At 50.3% G+C, this 27,549-nt stretch overlaps 11 protein-coding genes across 11 annotated transcripts; 4 read left to right on the top strand and 7 right to left on the bottom strand.

The window, feature by feature from the left end:
- Positions 1–317: 317 nt before the first annotated feature.
- On the top strand, positions 318–675 carry N7539_000069 (uncharacterized protein; the record flags this gene model as incomplete). Its single annotated transcript, XM_056929673.1, has 2 exons — positions 318–399; positions 485–675. The coding sequence occupies 2 exons, from the start codon at positions 318–320 to the stop codon at positions 673–675; spliced, it is 273 nt and encodes a 90-aa protein (XP_056793966.1).
- A 215-nt stretch (positions 676–890) lies between these two features.
- Positions 891–2,187, bottom strand: N7539_000068 (uncharacterized protein; the record flags this gene model as incomplete). The annotated part of the gene is made up of 4 exons (XM_056929672.1): positions 891–1,440; positions 1,492–1,616; positions 1,678–1,749; positions 2,023–2,187. The coding sequence occupies 4 exons, from the start codon at positions 2,185–2,187 to the stop codon at positions 891–893; spliced, it is 912 nt and encodes a 303-aa protein (XP_056793965.1).
- A 443-nt stretch (positions 2,188–2,630) lies between these two features.
- N7539_000067 (Hid1 family protein) lies at positions 2,631–5,732 on the bottom strand (the record flags this gene model as incomplete). Its single annotated transcript, XM_056929671.1, has 8 exons — positions 2,631–3,146; positions 3,208–3,725; positions 3,783–4,026; positions 4,081–4,434; positions 4,495–4,737; positions 4,790–4,887; positions 4,954–5,569; positions 5,637–5,732. 8 exons carry the CDS (start codon positions 5,730–5,732, stop codon positions 2,631–2,633), a joined length of 2,685 nt encoding a protein of 894 aa, XP_056793964.1.
- Positions 5,733–6,273: 541 nt separating this feature from the next.
- On the bottom strand, positions 6,274–7,172 carry N7539_000066 (uncharacterized protein; the record flags this gene model as incomplete). Its single annotated transcript, XM_056929670.1, has 2 exons — positions 6,274–6,889; positions 6,943–7,172. 2 exons carry the CDS (start codon positions 7,170–7,172, stop codon positions 6,274–6,276), a joined length of 846 nt encoding a protein of 281 aa, XP_056793963.1.
- A 666-nt stretch (positions 7,173–7,838) lies between these two features.
- Positions 7,839–9,726, top strand: N7539_000065 (uncharacterized protein; the record flags this gene model as incomplete). The annotated part of the gene is made up of 4 exons (XM_056929669.1): positions 7,839–8,379; positions 8,451–8,839; positions 8,892–9,569; positions 9,631–9,726. 4 exons carry the CDS (start codon positions 7,839–7,841, stop codon positions 9,724–9,726), a joined length of 1,704 nt encoding a protein of 567 aa, XP_056793962.1.
- Positions 9,727–9,998: 272 nt separating this feature from the next.
- Positions 9,999–11,126, bottom strand: N7539_000064 (uncharacterized protein; the record flags this gene model as incomplete). The annotated part of the gene is made up of 2 exons (XM_056929668.1): positions 9,999–10,972; positions 11,033–11,126. The coding sequence occupies 2 exons, from the start codon at positions 11,124–11,126 to the stop codon at positions 9,999–10,001; spliced, it is 1,068 nt and encodes a 355-aa protein (XP_056793961.1).
- Positions 11,127–11,369: 243 nt separating this feature from the next.
- Positions 11,370–12,190, top strand: N7539_000063 (mitochondrial 54S ribosomal protein bL19m; the record flags this gene model as incomplete). Its single annotated transcript, XM_056929667.1, has 3 exons — positions 11,370–11,565; positions 11,635–12,016; positions 12,097–12,190. The coding sequence occupies 3 exons, from the start codon at positions 11,370–11,372 to the stop codon at positions 12,188–12,190; spliced, it is 672 nt and encodes a 223-aa protein (XP_056793960.1).
- A 637-nt stretch (positions 12,191–12,827) lies between these two features.
- N7539_000062 (uncharacterized protein) lies at positions 12,828–13,909 on the bottom strand (the record flags this gene model as incomplete). The annotated part of the gene is made up of 2 exons (XM_056929666.1): positions 12,828–13,145; positions 13,220–13,909. 2 exons carry the CDS (start codon positions 13,907–13,909, stop codon positions 12,828–12,830), a joined length of 1,008 nt encoding a protein of 335 aa, XP_056793959.1.
- Positions 13,910–17,462: 3,553 nt separating this feature from the next.
- Positions 17,463–22,431, top strand: N7539_000061 (putative ABC transporter; the record flags this gene model as incomplete). Its single annotated transcript, XM_056929665.1, has 2 exons — positions 17,463–17,590; positions 17,697–22,431. 2 exons carry the CDS (start codon positions 17,463–17,465, stop codon positions 22,429–22,431), a joined length of 4,863 nt encoding a protein of 1,620 aa, XP_056793958.1.
- Positions 22,432–22,694: 263 nt separating this feature from the next.
- N7539_000060 (putative MFS allantoate transporter) lies at positions 22,695–24,856 on the bottom strand (the record flags this gene model as incomplete). The annotated part of the gene is made up of 9 exons (XM_056929664.1): positions 22,695–22,713; positions 22,814–23,011; positions 23,099–23,192; positions 23,284–23,524; positions 23,586–23,674; positions 23,748–23,965; positions 24,022–24,288; positions 24,353–24,383; positions 24,445–24,856. The coding sequence occupies 9 exons, from the start codon at positions 24,854–24,856 to the stop codon at positions 22,695–22,697; spliced, it is 1,569 nt and encodes a 522-aa protein (XP_056793957.1).
- A 722-nt stretch (positions 24,857–25,578) lies between these two features.
- Positions 25,579–26,501, bottom strand: N7539_000059 (uncharacterized protein; the record flags this gene model as incomplete). Its single annotated transcript, XM_056929663.1, has 2 exons — positions 25,579–26,119; positions 26,185–26,501. 2 exons carry the CDS (start codon positions 26,499–26,501, stop codon positions 25,579–25,581), a joined length of 858 nt encoding a protein of 285 aa, XP_056793956.1.
- Between the last annotated feature and the right edge of the window lie 1,048 nt (positions 26,502–27,549).

Raw genomic sequence — 27,549 nt, 5'->3', positions numbered from 1 at the left:
AAGTCAGGTCATTGCAGGAAGAACAACGAATTGGACGTTGTTTGTATGCTTGGGATGCTCACCCCAACTTATGATCTAGCAGGCGCGCTCACCACCCACCTTCTTCTTCCAAAATTAAACATTCTTTCGCCTTCAGATCTCTCACCGAAAAACATCATGTCCCGTCTTTGGGAATACACGAGATATTCAGGACTTAATGAATTTTTCTAACGCTTTGAGACTGGACTCGATTCACATCAGCTCGAAAGTGTGACCGTGAACCCTCCATTCATATTCCGTCGCCAAGTGCGGATGATACGACCTCAAAAGGCTTCAAAATGTCTTACGACAAGGAAGCCAGATATGAGAAGTTTTATGGCGTCTATGACAAATGGGATGAGTCGCGCTTTCGCTGGGACAGTAAGTCGTCAAAAATATTGCAAGAGCTTGAAGATGGAGATGGTTGACAAACGCGCTGACACAAGATCGTCCGCCCGACATCCAGAGAACGATATGCCAAACAAGTGCACTCAGCTTCAAGTCCGATACAGATGTGGTCACACACTTGGCGGCGAGTTCATCAAATGTGCGCGCCATATAAACAGTGATGATGAACGTTGCTCAAATCGCTATATCCATTTCGTCGAAGCCAAACAATCGCCACACAAATGCCGTACGTGCACCCGATCAGGCTAACTACTTCTCATGCTCTCCGACCTGAATGCCATGGCATGGCGCCTGCTGCAGCGTTCCTCATGTGTCTCTACAAACGTGCATCTGCAACAAAGCCTTCCGCGAAGTAGGCCTTCATAGGATACTCCCAATAGATAGTGCGTGTCGCACAACAGAAATTCACTGACGCGTCAGATTAAATTAAGAAGCACACCTCTCGTTGATTGTCGAGCGCAGTACTAGAACTCCGTAAGAACAGCGTCTAAATCATCGACGTTGAGTAATGCGACTCCCTCGCGCAAGAGGGTTCTCCAGACAAGATTCCGGGTGCGCACTGGCCAGGAGGGTGTATTCCAGTAACGTGCACCGATTCCACGGCTCCGGGCGAGCGCAATCTGATCTCTAAGCACCATAACCTGGCTGTTGTTGAGAACAGGATCCGTATCTGATGTAATTCGCCCAACAGCTGCTGCAAAGTCGGTCGACGCGATTGGAGAAACGAACTTGGTGATGTTGGAATATTCCGCATCATTCAGAGCTGGCAAAGGAGCATCAAAAAAATAGTCACGATCAGAGACATGTGCAACCATATTCAAAGGTGTGTTTCCAGTTCCAATCACAGTCACTGGCCCATTGGTCAAATTCCGACCTCCGTGTAGCGTAGTGAGGTAGCCCTTTTGACGCAAAGGCTCCAAAGCTTTGACAACGGCCTTGAACGTCTCAGGACCGGAGGTTTTGAGGTCTATGAAAAAGTATAGCGTTTGATCTGGCGTGGTATCCCACACACCACTGGAGAGGCTGTCAATTATTGCCGAGATGAGAAGCGTCGGAAATCCTTACTTTCGCGTTGGCTCGGTGACAAATGGGCTCGTCGGATTCTGTCTTTCCAAAATGTCCAGAATCGGGTTAATGTAGAGCGACTGGAGCGTTCGCTCTTTTGTCAATGAGGATTGATCGTGTCCAACCTAATCATATTCAGCGATAGTTCAACGAACGCAGTGGGCGTGAATGTGAATGAGTACGAACATAAAGAGTGTCATTGTACAGCCAGACATCAGCTTCCGTCGATGTGCAACCTTTCGAGAGGCCTGGCCAAAGCTTGAGTTAGCTGGACAGATTTCCCTGAAGTTGAAAGTAACAATAATGACTAGTTATCATACCAGTATAGAAGGGTCGTTCTCTCCAGTAGTCACTTGGATGGGGCGTTAGATGAGGACACAAAAATATCCACCAAGGATCGCTGGGTAGCTATATAATTGAACAGAAATCTTTACTTGTGGGAATGAACTGGGATCTGGGCAACAGGCATTAGCTGTTTGCTACCAAGAGATTGACATAGTGAAGACATAGTAAGTCTGTTGACTGTGTTACCGGATGTAGATCTCTGGTGATATCAGTGGGATACCCATAATCCTTGCTGTTATGGGTATTCTTCAATATACTCTGCAGCTCGGAAGGGGCTGGGCCAGCAGCGAAAGTCGTGCCGCACAAAAGTGCCACCATGGAAGACGGTAGTAAAGCAATGGAATAGTGCATAATGAGTAAATACTGCTGTATCAAGAATGTGCAACTCGCTGGCAAAATAACATGTAGATTAAGCAGGAGAAAGAGTATCGGGCGTTGCGTTTGTGACGTAGCTCCGCCCTTTATTCCTCAGCCGGGAGAGGCGGAAGGCGGCTCGAGCACGTGTTTGCGGCTATTATTCCAGCTGTTCGGTTGAGCCAGACTGAAAAAACACCACATTGTTTGAGGGAGAGTCAACTGAATCTGCAACTGTGGTTACAAATACTAGAACTAAACAAATGTGGTATACCAAGGATCGCATGCAGAAAGCTGAAGAGTATGATGTCTGAATGGCAACGCTAAGCAAACATTCCAAGGTATCAATACAAAAGAAAAAAGAAATAACGCACGAAGAGAATCCGAGCCCTCCGGTACTGATTCCATTCACTAGAAGAGGGTGCTATGGTTGCCCAGTCCTAGACTTCTCTGGACCTGGAGGGAGCGGCACTTGGCGTATCCTGAGAGATTGCATTGCGACCCCGAAGGCTTAGGTTGCCAATGCGCTGAACAAGATTACTGCCGACGGCATCGACGGCACCCTTGGGTGCGAGTAAAGTAGGTCCTTGAGCGGCTGTCTCTTGTACACGGAAGAGACGAATCGCAGTTCCATTCCATACACCAACACTTCCTGGAGTGCCACCTGCAGCAGATCCCACCACCATTTCACTCGAAAAGATAAATCCCCAAAGGAGGGATTCATACCAACCCATCGAAAGAGCCGACCACTCAAAGGACTGTTCACGCACTGGCGTAGGGTCTGCGATGATCGCTGCAATCTGGGGCTCCTCGGCAAAAGAGGGCAGGTTGTGGATCAGAGTGCGAGCTTCCGGATTAGATGTGGCTTGGAGAGCCGCAGCGGGAATGTGGGGTTCAATAGCAGAGATGACACTCAGAACAGTGTGCAAAGGGAGATCCGGTAACCATGCCTCAAGCTAAGGATCGGAGTTAGCTTGTTCCTCTCAGACGGGGTTCTTTACTTATTTGGATACATACCCAGGCAACAGTGGGACTAAACCCTGCATACGGCGGAGAAAATAAAGCAGAAACACTTGTTAGACTGCTTATGCTGTTCTGCCGCGAGAACGAGGGCCGTCCAGCTGGCATCTTACCCCGTGCCTTCTCGGAAATACCCCGGACTTGTGATCCAGCCCCATCTGTGGTAGAGGCAAAAGAGGGTCTGCGAGACGTTTGCGCCGACGGCGAGGACTGAGCCGGGGTGCATTGGCCCCCATCTTCAGTGTCCTCGCCCTCAGAGTCGTCGTCTCCAATGGCAAACGCCCCATGCTCTTCAGGGATGCGAGTCAACGGAGACCGCGCACCCGAAGGCGCATAGAGCTCATCGCCGCTGTGAGAGTGGGTGGGACTAGTCAATGTCTCATTCGAGGTCTCTCCGGCTTTGCGCTGCTCCCTCTGGCGCTCGATCTCTCGTTGGCCGCCCTCGAGAGTGAAAGCTCGAACAGCTTCGAATTTCTGTCTATGCTTGAGAACTGCGTACACAAGATAGGGGTTGTCTTCGCCGAAAGTCAGTCAGAGGAGCAATGTGAGCAAAAAAAAATTGGGCAACCCACCGATGAAACCGTGCTCGAGAACCGCGTTGATGAAATCAAGCAGGGACGCAAGAAGCGTGTGATTAGTCTCATTGGCCAACAAGAAACTCGGCGCGGACATTGCCGAGAAAAGCTGAATGACCTTGGAGGAGGCACTCGGTGAAATATGCTTGATATGAGGGGCGATGTTTGTGAGTATGGTGAGCAGCGCAGGATAGACAGTGTCGAGGTTGCCTTTGCTGGTCGTCATGAGGGTCTCGATCGACTGTTTAAAATTAGCACATCCGTCCTGAAACTTGAATGCATGAAAAGTACAAACCATGAAGAGGTAATCCGCATAGCTTCCGCGGAAATTGCTCAATCGAATTGACTGCGGTAATGTCTCTTGCGCTTCGAATTTCATGTTTAGACTCTTCCCAAAGTTTGGCTCCGCACTCATCGTTTGAAGAATGAAAATGCAAAGTCGGACCACTCCTTGCTTTGATGGCCCCGCCCTGTATTCGATCGCATAGAATACACACAGTATCAGGAAGTCGTGCGACCGATTTGAATCGATGATGAAAGATCGGAATCTCTTGTTGCATTGGAGCGTCTCCCAAAAGAGTATAAGCATTTCCGGCGCCCATTTGACTGATTTTTGACTGCCAGGAAGATATGAGGTCGTTGCTTGCATCTGTGACGAGGTCAGTCAGTGCCTGTCAAGACGAAAAGAACTGCTAAGAATGTCACGCACGGGTTGATTTAGAATCCTCGTCATCCCATCAACGAGAAATTGAAAGTCCTGAGGTCTGTGAAGCCTCCCATAATAATGACGATAGTAATTCTTGGGTGGAGATCCGCGGCCATCCTCTGGAATTGGGTAAAGAAGGAGAACTAGAAGGAGCTGCAAGCAGTAGATCACAAGAATTTGGCGAGGATCTTTCCAGACTACATGATCGTAGGGCACTCGCCACGCAGCCGGATTGTACTTCATAGCCTATCGAAATATCAGCACCTGCTCAGTCAGGCCATGTAGAGGCACAACAAACCGTATTGAGTAGAGAACATAGCAACGTCAAGACAGACTGCTTGTCCTGGCAAGTTGTAATGTAGGTCATAGCTCTTACACCTTGGACAGGAAGTGAGTCTGATATGGTCAGCGCGGCCTTTTCAAGGCGTGACCCTTTCCAACACTTCCAATGGAGACACTCACTCGATGGCAGATACATCGCCTTTCCCGTCATTGTTAAAAGTAGCCGCAAGATCTCACAACGATTACTCTCAAGAGCCTTGCTCGAACCCATTGTCGTGTTGCAGCCAACGCCGCTCTGCCAAATCGAGTAAGAGATTTTGCTCTTGGCCGTCGGAAGTACCGGAATCGTGAAATTCGCGAAGAAAAGAAGGTCGAGCAGCGTGTCGATCAGCTCCTCCGCAAGAGGCTTGACATCCACGGACTCCTCGCCCCTGGAGGGAAGATCCCCCTGCTCAGACTGAGCCTCATCGAAGAGAACCTCACCTGCAATCTGTGCCTGCCTGGTCCTCTTCCTTCGCGTTGCCCAAAAGAACTTCTCTTCCCATTGTTCCAAATGCTCTGCTTCGTGAACGAACGGCAAGAGGCGAGTCAGTATTCGTATGCAGTTGAGCGCATCGCGCTCCGGGGCAAGGTCAGGATCCGGAAACGAAGGGTGATTCTTCAAAACGATCAAGCGCGACGATACTGATAGGAGGAGGGTTTCGAAATTGGGGAAAGCATGGTCGCGAGTGCGGCGGATATCGGCCGGCGTGAACAATCCAAACACGTCCTCGGTGGACTCAGGCAGTTCCCAAAACTGAATTTCATCAGTCAGTTTATGAAGACAGAATCAATCGCAGGTGCCCCAAGGCCAGGAGACTTACTCGTGTCCAGTATGGATCGCCTGCGGGGATCTCTTTCTCCTCTGATAATCGAAAGATTCCCTGCTTGAAAACAAGCTTTGACTCTGAGGCTCCCATCGCCAAGGTGACAAGACCTGCAAACTAAGCCTTCATCAAGAAGAGATGTGGAAGAAAATGTTCCTGAGCAGCGAGAATATCGAGCGCGAATGGATCGCTTTGAATGATGGTGGTTATGTTGGTCGTCAGTGCGGAGTCTTGGCTTCCCGGTACCTCTCAACTTGCCGAGTCGCGAAAACAAAGTTCGGGGAAATCAACAAGCTGTGTACCTGCCAGGCACCCTTGTTATGACTGAACAACCCATTGCAGCGGAGTGGTCATTACCACCAATTCAAGACTACAGAACTGTGCTTTACGTGCTCACGACACTTTTCGTCGACGTTCCAAATATTGAATTACAGGAGCAATGATCATTACGTCTTGGTGCTGAGGACCCGCCCGCCATTTTACGAAGAGAGAGTGACCCTCGTAATGGCACTTCATGATGAATGAAAAATGGAACATTGGATTTAAAAAAGGGAATTGTACGCCGAGGCCAGGAGAACCAGATGCAAAACTCCTAATCGCGCCGCCTATGATCAAAGTGAACACTAACTGGCCGTCACAGGGTACTGTTGCTAGCAGAGAGCCTGCGACTTCTCTCGTATAGCCATTTGTTACTGAGTCCGAGGTTGCGGCGTTTGCCGGCCAGCGGAGAAGGGGTGCTTGGTCCAATGCTAGACATAGCAGACATGCTAGACACATTGGACATCGTGGATTCACCAAACGAATTGCTTCGGGCCAAAGGCGATGAAGAACCCACACTCAGCCTGTGACTAGAATCCAAGCTTCCAGCGTTCGCCGTTTTACCGAAAATAGGGCTAGATGCGGCCGAGAAAGAAGTGCCGAAAGAGCCGCGTCGCTCGTTGAGGGTGGAAGCCGAAGATACTGGAGAGCCGCTTTGCCGGCTAGCGCTGAGAGGGCTGGCTTTTCGGGAAGTGGATAGGCGATACCGAGGAGGGGTGACATATGTAGTCCCTGGCGTAGCTGGGGGTGCTAGGCCAGGGTCAAGGCCCAGAAGCGCACGTTGTGTCGGAGTCAGTGGGATATCGGCAAGGTCGTCCTTTGGCTTGAAGAGAGGATAAAGCGCCAGAAGAATATTGAAGAGCAGCAAAGCTTGAAAGATGAACAAGGGAAACTCGTAACAAGCAGGTTTGCTGTCGAAAATACGCCGCGCACTGGGACAGCTATTAGCTTAAGCTCATCCAGGGACCCAGTTGATTTGGCATACTAAGATTTGTAGGCCCCGCCGAAAATCCAGGTACAAACAAGAGTCGATCCATTCCAGAGCACGCTTCGAAAGTTCTTGTCACTAAAGCTTGCAGCATTTTGGCGGCGCACAACCTCGCTCAATTGGGGGTGACGCCATTTCCCTGGCGTACCTCCCTCCGACGCAGGTGTAGATGCAGGCGCGGAAAAGGGTCCGGCCCTGGGTGTGGATGGGAGTGATTGCGTAGCCATTGAGTCGCCGTATGATCGAGAGTGACTTGAAGTTGCTGGGACACAAGATTTCGCGGCGCAAGAAACGCAGCTGAGTCCGATGGTTAACCCGACGACTTCGTGACGCGGCGTGTAGAGGGAATCGAATAAAGAACTTACATTACCAGATCTGTCGTACTTAATTGAAAATCTACCTTTCTTTCTTCTGTGGTGCGGCGGTAGCTAAAGATTAGTAAAACATTGCAATGAGGGAGACTGATCTCTCAGAGGCCTTCATAAACACTGAACTCTGGTAGTGTTGATGGTCGCTAGGGACCTCGTGAAGAAACAGCCGCTGCCGCGCGCGTCCAGACTAACCGCCGGTTATACGATAACCCGTGCCGCCGCTTCTTGCATAGCTTGCGCCAGCTTGCCGAGCCCCTCAAATGTTATCGGCTTATCTGGATTCTGGAACGGATTACACCCGGTTGATGACAGCTGACGGACCCGCCGCTCACGCTTCGGTCGATTGAGGATCTCGAGACCATCGTCTCACACAACAACAAACTCAAGCATCATTCCATTCAGCACTTGTCGAGCTGTCATTGGCTCGTTCTTTCATAATTAATTGCAGCTTGGTTCTGCTCACCCTCGACGGGCCTTCTCGTTGACTAAGAGCAGACCTATCTGCAGTCTGTACTGCCCACGATGGCTGGTGAGCTCTCTGTCTTGGAGAGGGTAGACGCAGCAATTGAAGGCCTGCTTGCAGAATGGAGTATTTTCACCTCGGTCATCGCTGCGGCGCTTGTTCTCTTTGGCATTTATTCTGTCGTGTCAATTAAGGATCCGGATGTCCACCCGTTCTTGCTCGCTCGTCAATCGACCGGCTCTCCGATTCGTCAAGCCGGTGAATCAGCTACGTTTCGCGGTCTCGAAACACCGTATGGTTATCCCCTCCGTCAAGGATTGGGTGTCAAAGACCCTGGTACTCCGAAATGGACAGCTGGCCGTCGCGGTGATCTGCGTGATATCTGGAGAACTGCGGTCCGTGGGGCACTGAACGAAGATGGTACTACCTCCGGAAAACAAGGCAAAATCTATACGGTTCTTGGGAAGAGAGCCGTAGAGCACACTCTAGGGCAGGTCACCCAAGAGATCAACGTAATCGGTCGTCACTTTCAGAAAGCCGGGGTCAAGACGGTTGCGGTCTGCCTCACTGATTCTATTGAACACCTTGCTTCGATCTTTGGTGAGTGTCTCTTTCTGTCTCTTAGTCGTTGTGGACATATAACTAATACTCTAAGTTTCTGGTCCTGTTAGCTGGGTCTTTCTTTGGATTCCGAGTTGTCTTGGTTCCTCATGGCTTGCCCGCCGCGACTCTTTCAGCCCAGCTACAAAAGAACCAAGCCGATGCTTTAATTGCGGAGGCTGGCTCACTTGACTTAACATTTGTTACGAGGAATAACAAGCAATTGTCTGCCGTCCTTTGGGTTGCTCATCTTGGCAATCAACACATGGACTGGCATCAGGTTCCTAAGGATGTCGAGACCTCGCTTGACGTTGCCGTTTGGCATGAGCTGGTCGAAGAAGGCAAAGACATTGCTGGCTTCGAAGTTCCCGAATATGATCCTGCAATCCCAGCACCGGGCCTCAGCACCGTGTGGGCCTTTGAATCTGAAACCGGCGAGTTCATCAACTTCACACAAGAGGTATACTCGATACGTCCTGTCGCATCTCGAAGTGATCTAACTTTCTACATAGAACCTCGTGGCGGCCATTGGGGCTCTCGGGTCGGCGCTTCCTCGAAACCAACGGGTCAATGCGTCTGACCTTGTTCTCTCTATTGATTCTTTGTCCCGATCATATCCCCTTTGTCAAATTTTCAATGCCCTATATTCCAACGCCTCGATTGCTCTCAACTCAGTCGCTGGGGAAAATGTCGATTTCGCCCTTGCGACCAAAGGTGTTTCTCCTACAGTGATCATTGCGTCCTCGAGGACTATGTCGGAGTACCACGATCGTGTGATGGCACCCCGCGCTGGTTTCATTACATCTCTTGGTCGATGGTTGCAAGCTCGCACATTGGATGCAGGCAACATGCCATCCAACAGCTTCCTTAATCAACTTACCCACATCGCACCAACTGCAGAGCTTTCTTTGGGAAAGCTTCGTCTTCTGTGCATCTCACACCGAGTCGATGCAGATCCCGCGACTCGCTTGACGACAGAACAGATGACCGATCTACGCATCTACATGAATGCGCGCGTGGTCTACGCGTTGACTGGTCCTGGTATTGCTGGTGCCATTACCCAGACCAACGTGTTTGATTATCGTAATCTCGGCGGATGGAGCCACTTTGGTGCACCTCTCAGTAGCACCGAAATCACGCTGATTGGCGTTGCCGAGGACGGAAACTCCGACGACAACCCCCAGGGGGAGGTAAGTCATCTTAATTGAACTAAATCCTGTTGGTCATCTCTCTAATGACGGAGGACACTAGATCCTTGTCTCCGGACCTGCTGTTGTGAATGAGAAGGTCAAGCTTCCTTTCCGCGGACGCATCGGTATCGACAATACCTTGACACTGAATGTTTGAGTATACTCAAAGTCATAAAAATCCTCCGGCGAAGAATTTGGCCCGGGCATGGCGCTGATGCTGTGCCTACAAGTTCTGCCAAGGTAGGCCATACATAGTAAAATGAAGAATAATTCTGAAGAATACTTTTGAATGAAGCAACCAAGGCTTGTCAAATCGTATTCGACTGTAAATAGGACCTCCAGGCGGTAATTGAAAACGCAGGCTCCGGTGTAGAAAAAGGAATCAAGATAATGTACATGTGCTAGATATGCTCGTCTTCACATAGATTTTCACGCCTGCAGGACTGACTGCACCAGATTCTGAACCTGGGGCTTGTCGATTTTGTCGACAATACTCTCGAGCTCAATCTTGGCCTCCTCCTGGAAGGCCGTCACAAGGTCGTGAAGAGCCTTATCCAAGGCCAAGCCGTGAATAGAGATGGAAAGCCGTAATCCATTGTAGACGGGCAAAATCTGCTGAGCACGCTCCGTAGCAGCGCCGCTCTGAGCTGCCAGGGCTTTCTGCTCCTGGTATAAGGGACGGGCAGCGATCAGCTTGCGCGCGTATCCAAGAACCTCGTTCGCCTGATCTTTGCCGCCAAACTCGTTGATAGCCCGGGCAGCAGTGAGTTCGAGAAGGGTACCGATCACAGACGGCTGAGTTTTGGGGTTTTTGGTATTCAAGGCTGATTGTTGTGAAGAAGTGTCCTGATCCATCAGATCGACGGCTTGTTTGGCCAGATTGAGAGCCTTGTTGAGTGCGGGTCCCTGGAAATCTGCGCTGTGCGCAAGGACATGGATATCGTAGAAGAGACGCTCGACAACCGTCAGATCACGGAGGTGGAACCCAGTGCGGTGAGCCTGACGAACACACTCCATGATGATGGAAAGCTTGCCAGCCTCGCTAGCCTTGCGTACAAGCTGTGCGAAGCGATTGGGGTTCAGGCGGAAATGAGACATGTATAGACCACTCAGGAAGGGCAAGAGTGCCTTCCATTCATTATTCGCAGCGATGAGTCGCAACACTTCATAGGCGTCCTTCTTCGTGGGTAGTTCGCCGACTGACATGGGTCGCAAGGTGTAATCTTCGTTCTCGTTAATTGCGACGGAGACGGGCTCGTCCTCGAGTCGCTGCTTGTGTTTCTCCTTGAACATGTTGCGGCGTTGTTGATTGGGGAGTCCTGCTGGGATGAAGCGGTCTTGACGGAATCGATGGAGAAGCTGATCGAGTTGGGAAGATGAAGTTTCAGAGAAACTGGGGATCGCTGTTGCATTGCGCATGTCTTAGCATAGTGAGCCTCTTCTGTATTGCAGATTCGAATTACCTGATTTTGATGCATAGCTCCGTGATTGAGAGACCATAGAGTGACGGACACTGCTCGACCAGCGGGCAAAGCTGCCCATTACGAATCGTGCCATTGCGTGTTTGATACGATCAGAGTATCAAAAATGGACACCTTCCAATGACGAAAAAAAGAAGCTTCAGACGACACAGCTATGTGGTTCTGGCGAACCGACGGCTTAACCACGAAAAGAAAGACGAGGCGGAGAAGGGCGTCGCCGAACAAAATCGGGACTTGGCAGAAATTCTGCCAGTCCGGAGCCCTCCATCCAAAACTCGACTCGGACTTCCGAATCCCCAATTATCATACCATCACGATAATGGCGTCCCTCTCTACGATGCGGCCACTGGGCTGCTTACGGTCGCTATGGAAGGCTCCAGATATGATCCAGTCTCAGATCACTCGCCGTTGTCTCTCAACGGTCTACTCACAGCGTCCCAAGCGCGTGCCTCTTCCCCAAGGCGTCCCCGAGCAGTTCCTCTCCCAATTACCGACTCGCATGCGTCCGGAAAATAGTATGTCTGGTGATATAGTTTGATGTTTCTGGAATTTCAACTGACCGATTTCTCTTCGTTCTTATTTAGCCCCCAAACCCATCAAAGTCTTCAACCCTCCACCCTCCGCTCGCAAAGCATGCAAAGATCCCGTCGCCAAGGTCACCGAGTCGCAATTGGAGACTCTCGATCCCAAGGGTGAGCGCAAGGCTCTCTTTGATTACCGTCGGAATCCGCGCAGTGTGAGGCCCGGTGACATTGTCCGAGTCACATTTAAGAATGGCGATCCCTTCAACGGCGTGGTTCTGAGCATCAAGCTCCGCGGCATCGACACGTCCTTCTTGCTCCGTAACGAGCTCACTCGCGTCGCTGTCGAGATGTCAGTGAAGGTGTTCAACCCGAACATTCAGAGTGTCGAGATTGTCCAGCGAGCACAGCGCAAGATCCGCCGCGCAAGATTATACTACATGCGGTATGTGGAATTTCTCATCACGTCCTTCGGGATCGGCGCCTCAGATGTCTTCATTTTGCTAATATATCTATTTGATTCAGGTCTCGTAAGCACGATCGCCGCAGTGTGGAGAACATTGCCAACGCCTACGTCCGCCAAAAGAAGGCTTTCATGGGTGCTGGTAGCAGGAAGTGAATCTACGAGGTGTCGAAACGGTAGACGAAGCATGTCCCGGTTGTATTATTATTTGTCTATATTTGCCAGCTACCAACAAGCATTTTTCTCTATTCATTGATTGACATTGATTGACATTGATTGACATTGATTGACATTGATTGAGTGTATACCGTGTTCATCCATGTCGCGTCCGTCTCGCTGCAACCGAGCGCCACCGACGGCTAATTGGAACACGGGCAACGGCATTGGTGTGGAAACCGTTCTCTGGCCGAGCTGCTAAGGAGAAGACAGCCTTCGAATCAATACCCACGAAATGAATGAGATGAAGAACAAAATCTCGAGAGGGACGGGCATCTTAGCAGATGGGGTTGAATATCGAGCTGAAGGCGGTCTTCTTCAATCGAATCTGCCTCTGTCTCTAGGACCAAACGGGATCGCAGAGACGCGACGTTTTCATACTTATCATTCTACATTCGCTGTCATCTCAGTATGGAGCTATTTTGAAACAGAATCGATAATTGCAAGGTCTGTGTTGTGTTCTCGAGAGGGGACAGGGTTTTCCATTGCCAACGAAAATCGATTGAATGACAAAATACGGGTCATGATAGTGTGTGTTGAAGTCATTCCAAACTTCAGGTTTGATCAGCGACCGTCTTTAAGCCTGCATACGGTGAGCTCTAAGATATTCATAGTCTCCCATAGAGTTTCGGACGGCGTTTTCGATGAGCCCGGCCATCTCTTTGCCAAACTCGACCTCCCACTTAGCGTGCTCGGCCTCAATATCAACATGTGCCGGCGTTCTGTCCTTCATCAAACCAGTGGAGGCCTCCAACGTCCCGAGCAAGATATTGGCAGCTTGTCGGTGGGCATCCGTTCGATCTGGACGATTCTTATCAAGATCACCCCAGTGGTCCGACTTTTTCTTGCCGTCCTTGCTCCATTCGAATTGCAGGCACGTCTTGTCGAGCCCGGTCTGATCGCAGAACTTGAGTGCAACTTCCGGCGTATGGATCAAGTCGTGGGCATCAATGATGGGGGAGTGGGTACGTCAGGCTGCGCGACGCACCAGTCGTACATTGTGCGAGTCCAGGCAAAAGTCATGTTGCCGAGGGATGCACCTCGTGCTCCATCCTCGTCTACGAAGCCCCCTTCTTCTCCTGCTCTCTTGATTGCCCGGTATAAAGAAGGCCATGCCAAAGCAGGATGACGAATAGTGAAAGCGAACTGCCAAGTCCGGAGATACTCGTCAGGAAAAATGGAGGGCTGGGTATATGTTCGTGATGAACTATACTCTTCGGCGACGTTGATGCGCATTGGGGTTTCCAACCTCACTGGGGCCGTTTGCGACGTGTAGAGCATTGCCGGGTCAATCAGCCAGGTCAGATGTTCCTTTGTGAAGATGCTTTTGTTTTCTTTCGTGGCCTCTTGGGAGAGACCTTCGAGATTGTCGAAGCTTTCCTGGCACAGACTAAGATACCTCTGTCTCTCCTGGGGAGTCCAGTCCTTCGCTTCCTTGGATGTCAGGCCCTCCAACGCCGCCGTGCTGAGCACCGGGTAGAAGAAGTAGCCGCTGAAAGCATTGGTTTTCAAAGCAGGCTGTGCACCTGGATTCAAGACCTTGACAAACAAGTTGGATGCGGTGCGGGGCACGCTCAACAGGAGCAGCCGTTTCGGTGGCGTCGCCGGGAAGAGGGCGTTGGAAGCTTGGGTGGGAAGGGCCGATCCGATGGAGCCCATCGCGCTTGGTTTTGCCGGGTCGGCGGGAGAGATGTCAGGCGAAAGTGTGTAGTCGAGTCAACTACGGCCCAATATGACGACTGAAGGATGAGGAGAGTTGGAGGAAAGATGGCGTGATTCGCAAGGTTATATATTCATGCGTCAAACCTATCTGGTATTCATGCTATAACACTAGTAGTGCATCTCGTTTTCCCCTCAAGCATATTGGTCGCATGGGATCATTGACAGACCCGCCTTCTCTCGCATACCAATCCCATATGATTACAGCGACGACTAGCGTTGTCCGTAAGGCCCGTGGCCGGATGGAGAGGCCCAGGCAAGTGAAGGACGATCCAGCCGTTTTTGCCCCATTTGGACTACACTTGACCCGCATTGATTGACTGGCAGACAACTGAACGCATCAGGCGTGTACCCCCGGGACCAGAGTACCCCACTGATCTCATCTTGCCCGCCGGCGGCATTGACCTCGTTCACGTAAGCGGAACTTGACACGCATCGCTCGGCTTTTGATCAGACCGATTCGTCCGGAAGTGAAGTTTGCTCGCCTTGACCGGGCCTGAGATCGTCAGGAGTGGCAGCTTCACAGCCTTGCAGCTGTGAGAAAGCTAGAACATACCCGATATATTGCGCTGGTTTCACCACTTCGGAAGTCGGTCCCTCGAAGGGCCGAACTGTCGCATATTTCGCTTTTCCGATACATCACCTGGCTATCAACCTCATACCGTAATCAGCCGGGCAGCTAGCCGTTGAAGTTTGTTCAATGCCTGGCGATTTGTGGAAGGGAACCATTACGAGACCTTGCCTTGAACGGGCAACTGGCTGACCAGCCGGGTGCTGAGTTCAACTGCTCTTCACTCTTCAGACGATGGTGTGTATTATTACCTTGCGGTGAGAAGACTTATGAACCTGATCGGTCCCCGTCACAAGAATTGACCGGGGCAATGCTTTCTCCTTGGCTGCATTCACGACAGCACGTTGCAGTTCTCATCAGCAACCAGCTTGTCCTGTGCTAAACCCACAGCGGGACAGCGGTGCCGGCTTAGTGGGTTGAGCTTCTTCCAAGGCCGTTAGAGCTTGCTGCAGATGATCTAAAATGACACGTTGAAGTCGAATGTCGACTGTTCTGGCTATCTTTTTATGGCTGAACAATTTATAGTTCACAAGTCGTTTGGCTATTGGCCTTCGATCCAACGCCACTTTGCAACTTTCAGAGCTTCGGGCTTCAATGGGTGAGTACTGTGTAGGGTGTACGAATCGAGATACTTTACTCTATAACACTGGTCCACTTTATCGTGTCGACACATTTTGGTTGATGTGAGTCTACCCTTCTTGTCCCATACTCCGAAAAATCAGACAGCCTTGGGAACTCGTGGACGGAACGAGAAAGGACGCTTTCCAGTATCGAAGACTCTCTATAACGGTCCAAAATTTATCTGGTACTACTCTGAATGTATATGTATCGATCCAGCTTGTTAAATCGGGCGCCTGGTCGTCATCGAAACAATCTGCGAACACCCAACACTGTACAACGGGCAGGTGGGTATCACTGTTAGGACGGCACGGCTACAATTGATGGAAAATAGATGTCAAGAACTCAAGACAGCGGTTGTCTACTGTCTATAGACCCGGAAATTTAGGGCAAGATGTTGAAGACAATAATACCGTGTTGTGCATTTGTATTTATTGTGAAATAAACCAACCCAATAGTAGTTTGATGTGTTGTGAAAGGTTGATAAGCATAGATGTTAGTCTACGTTGAAGAGGGTGCAACAGATGCATTTGCCACAATGACGACCTTCCTTCTCTTCCTGTCTACTCAACATAGATACTCATCGAACTCAACAACCTTATATCTGTCATTGAATCTCTGAGTATAGTAGTAGATTTCTTTGACTAGAATTCTAATCAGGAGTTTTATAGAAGAAGAACGGGGCCGAATGTTTGCATTCTCATAGTACGCTTCAGAACTCTCCTTGGCTTGAGTGGACAATCCCGCGCCTACAGAAGGCTTTCTAGATATCTTGAACCCTCGAATGCATTTTTGCTGCTTCTGCAGTAGAATTGACACAGTAGACAATAGAGACTAGACACTAGAAAGAACATCCATTAGGAGATTGTTCGTATGGCATGTGATACTGCCGTCTCACCGCAGTCCACAGCCTAGATAGGATCTCTCTCATCCCTCTCACACATTCTACAGCTGCACCTACTACCTCTGTAGCTGTAGACAATCGGAAATTCGTGAGACGCTCGTGTTATAGAAGCACTCAATTCAACCATAGGGTCGGGATGCCCCCGATATGTAAATTAATAGCTTCGAGACCTTAGAAGATGAAGCACATCATGTTCACGCCAGCCACCTCCCTCTGGCGACTACTATACAGTACTGATCTCACATCCTCATTGCTCCCTTCAGGCCTGGTTCCAGAAGACAAACTTGTAAGCGACGGGCAGTCCATTCTCAGATGTAAGGACATGCAACGAGATAAGGTATGTAGTGTTTCTGCAGCAGCGCAGCCGTATAGGGTCTGACATTTCTATTTCCAGCACTAAGCACTTGGTGTATCTTAGAGTTTATGGCATATATATAACGAGTACGGTATACGCTGCACATCAGAACGTGGGAGGGTAAAATCCGCAAATGGGGAGTATTTCTGGAAGGTTGTTTCGGTTGACAACTATACGGGCTGCATGGAAACTGTATCTGATGAAATATTGGATGGCCGAGTTAAGGAAAACATTCCGCGACCCGAAGACGCCGATCGATCGTAAGGATCGGTCGATCTCTGTTGTTCACCAGCCACAGATCTGGCTGTTGACAAGGTTTCCAGAACCCGTAGTTACCTGGTAGGTGTTGCATGCTGAGATTTCATGCATCTCATTGTCTGGAGAGACCGAAGTACCAAGCGTATCACAACCGGGTACTCTGATGGCTGGTCATGAGCGTGTAACATTCACACAGACACTTCGTCCATATGGCTTGGCGGGGGGGGGGGGGGGGGGGGGGGGCAATCAACTCTAGGAGCCAAGACTAAGTGAAATAGATTGAAGCAGGCCTGATAAGACCAAATGACTCGCGTCTTTCTGATCGAGCGAGTCATTTCTGGAGAGGCGATCCGTGCAGCAAAGACATCCATCCGGCGAGCCGCAGGGCCATCAGATGAGAGGCATGCTTTGTGGTCGACGAACATAGCAGAAATTAGCCAAGAGATTGAGGTGGTGTCCAGGTCTCATTATAGGCCGTCACTCTCATACATGGAATACATGAATCTTGCCAACAAATCCCCATCGAGGCATAACAGAGCCTTGCAAGCGAACGCGCCGAGGCTGATGGTGACGAGGTCCAAGAAGGATGCCACTGAGCGCTAAACCAGTTTTGGTCCATTCACAGCCCCGAGTCCCACGACCCAAGGTCGCAAAGCCAGAAACACGAAAACGAACGCTGGCAGGTTGACTCGGAATAAGAAATTCAAATACAGGCCAGGTGAAGCTCCCCCCTCCCCGTTCGGTTTTCACCCCCTCTGATAGTACCTTTGCGAAAGTGTCGATCACCATGAGAAGTCGTTTGCTCCAGCAGGTGTGGACGTTGATCGTCAAAAACCTGCTGATCACATTGATCCGGCCGAGTTTCACAACGGTCTTGCGTGCATTCGTCTTGCCCGTGGTCTTCGTGGCGATTATGTAAGTCTCGTGCACAGCGTGACGGTCGGGTGTGGCGGTTTCTCCATCTATGCTTGAGATCGACATGGAATGTTGCTGAGTTCAATCAAGTTAACCAAAACATTAGATCCTATGCGCGCAACTTCTTTGTGCCACCTTCTGTCTATGGAATCGGAGAGCCTTCCCCGGTCCGGTCACTAAAAGATGCGCTTTCCGCTGTAGGCGGCGGGAGGAACAAGGTCGTCTTTGTCAACAATGGCTTTGGAGGTGGTGACATCCAGAAAGTCATTGATCAAGTAGCTGCCCCAGCGCGCCAGTATGGAGATCAAGTCGTCACCCTGTCGGCGGAAGAGGAGCTGCAACAGACCTGTCGCACCACACTGAGGGGTACTTCCTCCTGTGTGGCGGCGGCTGTCTTCTATTCCTCGCCAACAGAGGGACCTGATGGCATATGGAATTACTCCATCCGCGCGGACGGCTCACTGGGCACAAAAATAGACACCAAGAAGAACAGCAACGATCAGGAAATCTACTTGCTTCCCCTACAGCATTCCATTGACTGGGCAATCGCACAGAGCAATGGGTCTAGCAGCGGACAAGGACTCCCTCGGCAGGTCGATGAATATCCCTTTACCTCGCTGTCGCAAAAGGAACGACAGGATCAGATCCGGGTCCGTTACATGAGTGCCATCATCGACGTGATCAGTATCGCTCTTTTCATTGGAATGGTGGGTGTGACCTATCAGTTGACTGGTTTGGTTGCCATGGAACGCGAAATCGGAATGAGCCAGTTGATTGACTGTGTCATTGCGACCTCGTCACATTGGAAAGCTCAGGCCGTCCGATTCATTGCCGCCCATCTTGCCTTGGACTTGATCTATGCTCCGGGATGGGTCGTAACTGCGATCATTTTAAAGTTCGGTGTCTTTGCCAAAACGTCTGTCGGCGTCATCTTGATCAATCACATTCTCGTTGGTCTTGCGCTGTCGTCCTTTTCGATCTTTGGCGCAGCTTTTTTCAGAAAGGCGCAGCTAAGCGGCATCACCATCGTCCTTGCCAACCTCCTGCTTGGAATTGTCGCTCAGCTAGGCGGTATTTCAAGCAATGGCGCGGTGGTGGTGCTCAGTCTTCTGTTCCCCTCAATGAACTATGTATTTTTCACCATCGGGATGGCGAGATGGGAGAGACAAAGTCTTCCTACCAATCTTGTCAAGGCTGCACCTGAGAGCTCGTGGACAATCCCAGGGATCGCGCTGTGGATCCTTCTCATCGTTCAGATCATTGCGTATCCGGTCCTAGGTGCCCTTGTTGAGAGGGCACTCTATGGCACCACCTCCACCAAGAGGACAACCGGTACTTTGCCGGAATCTTTGGCCCTCAAGCTGGACGGCTTCTCGAAAGACTACATCCCTTCATGGTTCAATCGCCGTTTCGGCAGCCTCTTTGGATCAAAGCGGCAGGTTGTTCACGCCGTTTCCAATTTGACTCTAGACGTGGTCAAAGGTGAGATCATGGTCTTGCTGGGTGCAAACGGGTCGGGAAAGTCTACCACACTGGACGCAGTATCTGGTCTCACTAAAATCACCTCCGGGTCTATACAACTCGATTATGGCGAAAATGAGGGCAAGTTCGGCCTCTGTCCTCAGAAGAATGTTCTTTGGAGCACACTGACCGTGGAAGAGCATGTCAAGATATTCAATGGGTTGAAGAGTCTTCACGGCCCAGACTCAAGGCATGATCTACGCACATTGATTGAGGCCTGTGATCTCAAGAACAAGGTTGAAGCACAGTCAAGGACACTGTCGGGTGGACAGAAACGGAAACTGCAGTTGGCAATGATGTTCACAGGTGGCTCTTCTGTTTGTTGCGTTGATGAAGTGTCATCTGGGCTGGACCCGATTTCCCGACGCAAGATTTGGGATATCCTTCTAGCTGAACGTGGGCGGCGAACTATCATCTTGACAACTCATTTTTTGGACGAAGCCGAGTTGCTCGCTGATCATATTGCGATTCTCTCAAGGGGGTCACTGGAAGCCGACGGGTCAACGGTTGAGCTCAAGACTCGCCTAGGCTCAGGATACCGGATCCATGTGCCGCACGGCCCGTCGTCGACTACGCGCAATGAACGGCTCCTTGAAGGAGTGCAGGAAGAATCCCACTTTGACGAGACTGTTTACATGGTCCAAGATTCCGCACAAGTTCCCCATGTCATTGCTGCACTTGAACACAGAGGGGTCAGTGATTATCGCATCAGTGGGCCAACAATTGAAGACGTGTTTCTCAAGGTTGCTCGTGAGATCATCGAGGATCTCGCCCATCCCGTCCAAAATATCATTGCGAAACCAAAGGAAACAGAAAGCGACACGGTCACTCAGGCTGCGCATGGGGCAGATGGCCCTCAAATTTTGAAGGGAAAGCGAATCAGTATGCCACGGCAAGCTTGGACTATGTTCCGCAAGCGTTTGGTCATCCTACGTCGCAACTTTATTCCTTACTTGGCTGCGTTTCTCATACCGATCATCGCCAGTGGTCTGGTCACTCTCTTCCTCAAAAATGCGCCCGAGCCAACATGTTCTGGGCCCGGACTGTTCAGCTCCCCAGACGTAAACACTTTGAGTTCAGTGGACAATATTCTATTCGTTGCCGGGCCCCGAGATCGTATCTCGACCTCGTCGATTCAGAGCTTTCTCAGGTCAATCTCTGGATTCTCTGGCATTCAAGCATCGAGTCTGTCAAGTTTAGTGCATACGGTGGACACTTTCGATCAGTTCAATTCATACATTAATGACTATCGCAAGAACGTCACGCCTGGTGGCTTCTGGCTTGGTGATGCCTCTTCGAACCCGACTTTTGCCTGGAAAGCAAACAATGGATTGTTTCCACTTGCCGCTGCAACTCAGAATGCCCTGGACAATTTCTTAATCAAGACACCAATCGGATTTAGATACCAGGCGTTCGACATCCCTTGGCAGAATGGTGTTGGAAATATGCTCCAATTGCTGACCTATTTTGGTCTCGCCTACTCGGTATATCCAGCCATGTTTGCGTTGTATCCAACAGTCGAAAGACTCCGGAATGTGAGGGCTCTCCACTACAGTAATGGAGTTCGCAAATTGCCACTTTGGCTAGCGTATCTTTGCTTCGACTTTTGTGTCGTGCTAGCAGTCAGCGTTCTGACAATCGTGATCTTCCGTGCGGCATCGGACGTTTGGTATCATCCAGAGTATCTCTTCGTCGTCTTCTTCCTCTACGGCATTTGCTCGACCATTCTCGCGTACTTGATATCGCTCATCACGAAGTCACAGCTCGCTGCATTTGCATTCGTAGCTGGCATGCAATGTGTCTTTTTCCTGATTTACTTTATCGGGTACATGGCAGTCTTGACATATGCTCCCACCACGGAAATCGATTCATATCTTTCAATCGTCCATTTCACAATTTCCATTGTCACTCCTGTGGGCAGTTTGACGCGCGCTATGTTCCTCTCTCTCAACATCTTTTCCATTCTTTGCAGAGATAGGCAGATTGTGTCCTATCCAGGAGAGATCACGGTTTACGGTGGTCCAATTCTTTATCTCATCGTCCAGTCAATTGTCCTCTTCGCGCTACTGGTCTACCTCGACGGTGGCAGAAAGAGCCTGAATATCTTCAGGTCTCACACCAAGCCTGAAGACGTCGAGGAAAAGACGCAAATGGACGAGGATGTTGTGCGGGAACTGGCACGCGTGAAGGAGTCAGACGATGGGCTTCGCGTCCTGAATCTGAACAAGTCGTTCAAGAAATTCGTGGCAGTTGAGAATATTAGTTTCGGCGTCAACCGAGGAGAGGTATTTGCTCTGCTTGGACCCAACGGGGCGGGTAAAACCACAACAATCAGCCTTATCCGTGGAGATATACAGCCATCCAAGAATGGAGGGGAGATTTTCGTTGAGGACGTCTCGGTCACCAAATCTCTTGCGGCAGCTCGCTCCCATCTGGGCGTCTGTCCTCAGTTTGACGCGATGGACCAGATGACAGTGATTGAGCATCTGAAATTCTATGCTCGGATCCGCGGTGTACCTGATGTAGACCACAATGTACGCCAAGTGATTGAAGCCGTTGGGTTGACGCCCTTCCAATACCGCATGGCGACAAAACTATCTGGTGGAAATAAGCGCAAGCTCTCTTTGGGCATCGCTCTCATGGGGAACCCCGCTGTGCTCCTGCTTGATGAGCCATCTTCTGGAATGGACGCCGCTTCTAAACGTGTCATGTGGAAGACACTGGCCTCGGTGGCACCAGGCCGTTCCATTGTTCTGACTACACATTCTATGGAAGAAGCCGATGCCTTGGCCAGCCGTGCTGGTATCATGGCCAAGCGTATGCTGGCTCTTGGGACAACAGACTACCTTCGTGCAAAGCACGGGAATATGTACCATGTGCATCTTGTGCATACTCATGCTCCGCACACGTCCGACGAGGAAATGGCTCGAATCCGGGATTGGGTGCAGAAAACTTTCCCCGGGGCCGTGATTGAGCAGAAATTCTACCACGGACAGCTTCGGTTCAGTGTCCCTGCAGTTTCTGCAAGTAAATCTTGTGGAAGCGTCGACTCTCGAGAAGACGGAATTGAACCAGGTTCGGCGACAGATTCTTCGGAGGGTCATGCCAATGCCTCACCAGTCTCGCAAGGTAATGGCCAAATTGGTGATCTCTTCCGTCGCTTAGAAGAAGTCAAGCAAGATCTTGGTATCATGTACTACTCGGTCAGTCAGACGACTTTGGACCAGGTGTTTTTGAAGATTGTCGGAGATCACCAGGTTGAAGAAGAGAATTCGCGGAGCTCCACAAATAGACGAGGGTTCTTGCGGTGGCGCTCATAGACGTTACTTTCTCTTTATTGTCGATTTCATTCGGGCATTGTTTATTCAAATCATGTATATTCCTGCCTATGAAGAACGAATGAGATACCGAGACAGCCCGAGTCTTCATACATCCTCACTCTTAGAATGTTCGTGGTACACTGGACCTTCCTGCCGAAGCCCGGCTTTTAATGGAATCATAAATTCGCAACTCCAACCACGGATCCATGCCGATAGGTATTCATCGCCTATGAGACAATTTGCCAATGGATATGTCAAATGACTCAGTAGATATACCGAAAACTGTGTTATTCGAATTAGCCACCTGCACCTCATCTTCCTCCGGCTCTTTCACCGACACATGTCCTCAATCCAACGAAGTGAAAACAAGGTCTGTACTCACTTCAGATTCTCCCGATCCGTCAAGTCCAAAAACGCAGTAGCATCGAGATCCCGCCCTTCCAGCCCCCCAGGCATTTGAGACTGAATCCGGTCCCGTTTGTGGTTCTCCCAACGAAGAAGAAGGCCTAGTGCCGAAACGAGTACCACTTCGATCAGATGTGCTACAATCATGGACCAGATTCCGAGTGGGTATGTTGGTCTAGAGAATATCGTTAGCGATGGGCCTGAGATGGTGCGTTGGCGGCGAAGTGGGGGAAATAAAGATATAGAAATGGAGAAGTCTCACGATTGATCGGTCTTGTAGAAGAATGGTCCTGCGAGGTTACCTGTGCAGTATCCCAGAAATAGGACGGCGTTGGTGACGACCTTTTTGGTGTGTCCTGCAGCAATTTCAACATGTCAATATTGCGATTTCATGGAGGTCTCCAGATGAAGACAGCCCATCCTGCAAGCCATCAATTGGGGACTAACCAGCAGTGTTTGCAATTTGCATGCTAAGAACCAGCACAAAAGCCGCGTTATAAGGCCCAGTCAGATAATAGCAGATTAGCCTACCGACCCCACGGTCCGCAGGGACAAATCGGAGGCCGAATGCCCCGACAATGTTGGGGATGAGAAAAATTAAGATGAAAATACATCTGCGGTTCTCATACCGATCGTTCAGGTAGACGCAGACCAGAATTGAGAGTGCGATGAGAACACCGTATGGGATCTTAGTGAGAGGTCAGGATTTGGCATAGAGTATTGGACAAAGAGGAATATAGGTCGCTGACCTGCATCAGTGTCGTCACGAGGGTCGAAAAGCCAAAGCCTTGGATGATGATAGTTCCGAAATTCGAGATACCACCGTTAGGAATGTTACCTGCTCATATGTAAAAAAGATCGATCGGTCAGAGAACAAGAGACAAGAAAGCAAGATTGAACTCGACACTTACAAACCACGCCCAACATGAAGAAGATGTAAAGCTTGTAATCTTTGAATGCTTCCAAAATCTGGTATGGCTTCAAATGCTTGTTCTCCACGCCCGTCTGGTTCTCTCGAATACGTTCGACCGCAATGCGGCGCTCCCTCTGAGTTAGACCTGGAGCGCTCACTGGTGAATCAGGTAGGAAGATGAACATGATCATTCCCCAGGCCGAGCATAGAGCGCCACTGGCGACCAGATTAGTCTCATTCGTAGGGAAAGCGGCCATCACTTTGATACTCACATCACGATGAACTCATATTTCCATGAAGGTAGCGCACCTCGGATGTGACCAATGCCATAGCCCAAGAGACCGCCGAGCGCAATACCAAGTCCATTGGCAGTATACCACAATCCGATCCGAACTGGCTGCTCTCGTCGTGTATACCACATGCTGGTGATGAGCATGAATGCAGGGTCGGAACATGCCTCGGCAGCACCACCGAGCGCTCGTAGAGCAGCGAGCGTCTCAAAGCTATTACAAGCCGCTTGAATCATGAGAAACACACCCCTTTTTGTAGAGTTTCTGATCAGTACACCGCTACGTCTTGTCAGTGAATGATCGTTCCACATACCACATGAAGATATTCGCACCGAGATATTTGCCTGTAAAGAGAATATCCAAATGAGCCGCTGAAGCAAGGACATCCCAAAGAAGGACACTCACCAATCGGAAGCCTTTGCATCAGAAAATTCGTAGGAAACGCCCACGCCAAAAAGCCAAAGTAGAAAATACTGCTCAGCCAATTATACTGTGTGCCATGCAGTTTCAAATTATCCCGAACGCCAAAGATAGCCGCATAGCTTAGAGTCGTCTTGTCGATGTAGAAAAACGCATAGCAGACGGCCAGATATGGCAAGATCATCAAGTCAATCTTGCGCAACAGCTTTCTTGCCTCTTCAGGATCGACCTCTTCGTGGAGCTCATCTGGGTCGTTGAAAAGTGCCATTGCCGTGTCCCCGTCGGTGGCATTTTTGGACTTCCATGTAGGATCTGGCGTCTGGTCCTCGGCATGCGTTGAGGTGGGCACATTTTCAATGGCGGGTTTAGACCCTGTGGATGGCTCTTGAGAAATCATGGTAAGTTAGTATGAGGGACAGGCGTCGACTGAACAAACAGATAATCGATCGAGTCAACAAGAAAACCAGACAACGTATCCTCCTCCAGCTCGACGTAGTAGACTGCTGGCTGCTTCCACAAAGATTGCTTTATACTTCCCCACGGGGGTATTGCTCACCGTGCGGAGTAAGCTCATCCACTTTGGGTTGGAAAGTGTGGGGGAAAGTTCGGCCTGCAGATCTGTTTACCCGTTAACTTGAAGGTTTGACTGGGGAAGCTCGGAGAGAAAGGCGAGCCTGTTCCAAGCTCATTGTTACTTTTGATTTCAAATTGCCGAAGTGGTCCGTCAGGCCAAGTCTCGACCAGAATGCTAACTTCCGTGGCGTGTGAAGCAGTCAGGTGCATGCGGGTCTGTGCCTGTGCCATCTATAGCAGAGCTCTTCTCGTCCGAGAGGATAAGATCTCCCTCAAGTCATGCACTGACTTTAAAATGGATGAATGACAATTTAGTCAATTCACCCATCGGTTCAAGGCGAAAGACAATACTCACAGCATTATCTTGCCTACATGGACAGAAACTTTCGAGGAGACATCTAGAAGGAGGCGTACATATTGCTGGGCTCTCTGCAATTTACCTCCCTAGATATCAATACATATTCTTTTATATCGGGGAAACTCCGCGTAAATTGACATAATTCACACAATTACAGCCCAGGTTGAACCCTGTCTTTGAAGCCCACTCTATCCTCCCATGATCCCCGCAGCCATGGACAAGCCGCTATTTGGAAAGTACGTTCCAACTGCACTCTTCAGGAAACAGTTTCCGTCTTGTCCACCCCCAAATGCCGCCGTCAAGTTGGCTGTGTAGACAATGCCTTTACACTTAGACGTATGAGAGCTGTCATCGTTCCAGTCGACGCAGTCTGCAATGCACGACGGCAGTGTATATCGAGTGAAACGAGTCAAATCGTGAACTGTTCCTTTGCCGGACAAAGCTTGTATTCCGCTAGGCCAGTCGACCGCGCACAAGAGGGTAAATAGTGACCCATCGGAGCCTGCTAGCGTGGTCAAGTTCTTGCCCGGGCATGGGCTATCGGCGATCCCACTCGTTCCGGACGTGACAGGGGTGGCGGTGGGATTGGATTGCGTGTTGGTCATCGGAAACAAGACTGAAGTGTTTGAAGCAGTTACAGTATATAATGTGGTTGGAACGTCATGGGGAGTGGACAGCATTGACGTCGACATTGTAGGGGGAGTTGTGGACGATATCGGTGGAGAGGAACTTGAAAGCCAAGAGCGTCAGTCCTCTGTTGAGTCATCTCATGGGTTGATCTCGTCAGAACATACCTGCTTGTTTGTGACGATAGCTCCGCACTGTGTCGACTGGCAATTGTGCCCCCAATCCCGCCACCAACTGCACCCCCGACGACGACCAGTAATGCGATGACAAGAAGCGTCCAGAAGACCGCCGGCCTCAGCCCGCAGTAGGTCGTTTTCGGAGTCTTTGTCTCTTCTTCGTCGACCTTTTCTGGCCTCTCCGGTCCGTAGAGATAAATGGGGTAGTCATTCGAAACGACTTGTTTCTCATAACCAGGGACCACTTGTAACCCTGGATCATCACTTCGAGGTCCTCGCTGAGGATGAATGATATTCGTCGCGTTCATTTTTTCTTTCTGGGATTCGCGCCTCAAGACCTGGTCTAGAAGACCGATACAAAAGTTTTCAATTCCCCAAAAGCCGGGGGCCACAAGATTGGGGGAGATGATTTCCAATCTGCGATCTTGGAAAAAAGAATTGCTCTTTCTTTCTCTCAGTCTTCAGGTGACAGACGTGAAGTTGCAATTCACCGAAGAGCTGACCACAAACGAGTGCATTGACAAGATCAAGTTCAACGATCCTGTGCGTCGACCATTCTCCTGAGATCCCACTCACTAGCTCTGCACCCGCACAGACTGGCAGTCGGTCCTTCGTCATGCTAGCTTCAGTTCAAAACGAGCTATTGAACGTATTCGCCAAATCACCGCTGCTCAGCAGCCGACCGTCGCCAACCTATGTTTCAGGATCCCTGCACCGATAGCGATCATGGATTGCGATATCACGGCCGAGTCGTTACAAGCTGCAGTTCATAGACGCCAAGAGTTCTCTAAGCCATTTGAAGGACACGGCGCTTACTTCAAATGTCGAATGAACCAGTGAGAGACGGCGGGTGCAGGGGGGGCCAGAGAGAAACCTTGTACAGCCGTAATGCAACAACAATGGTCCGGTCGGTGGACGACAGTCAATATTCCAGATCGGTCGGATCAGTGATGAGCGACAAGTCACAATGCCTCTGTTGGTGCAGCAGCGCCAAGGTGCCCTAGCAGACATGACCGGATTCTCTGTTACTCACACCATTAAAACCACGATCAGGACGTGCCACCAGGTGCCGGAACTTTTGTCCATCGGACTTACCCCGAGGTACCGCGCCCATTTTGTCGTGCTGTAGAAACCCCCCATCACTGCAGAGTCACTGCGATCAAAGTCGCACGACAATAGGCGGAAAGGCAAGCGTGATTGTATCTGAGGGTGGTCTGACCACGACTGTGATAGGTAAAGATCATGGGCCCTGTCTAGTCAGGCCAAGTGGCGTGGGGGTTCCATCCATGCAGTCCAACCTGGATTCATGCAGATCACTTTCGGTGGAGCGTCGGAGACCAGGTAAGCTTAGCTCAA

Source organism: Penicillium diatomitis, assembly GCF_028827545.1.
Source record: "Penicillium diatomitis strain IBT 30728 chromosome Unknown utg000001l_segment0_segment0, whole genome shotgun sequence".
NCBI lineage: Eukaryota > Fungi > Ascomycota > Eurotiomycetes > Eurotiales > Aspergillaceae > Penicillium > Penicillium diatomitis.
The sequence above is the reverse complement of the archived record's forward strand: the minus strand, read 5'-3'. Positions and strand labels throughout refer to the sequence as shown.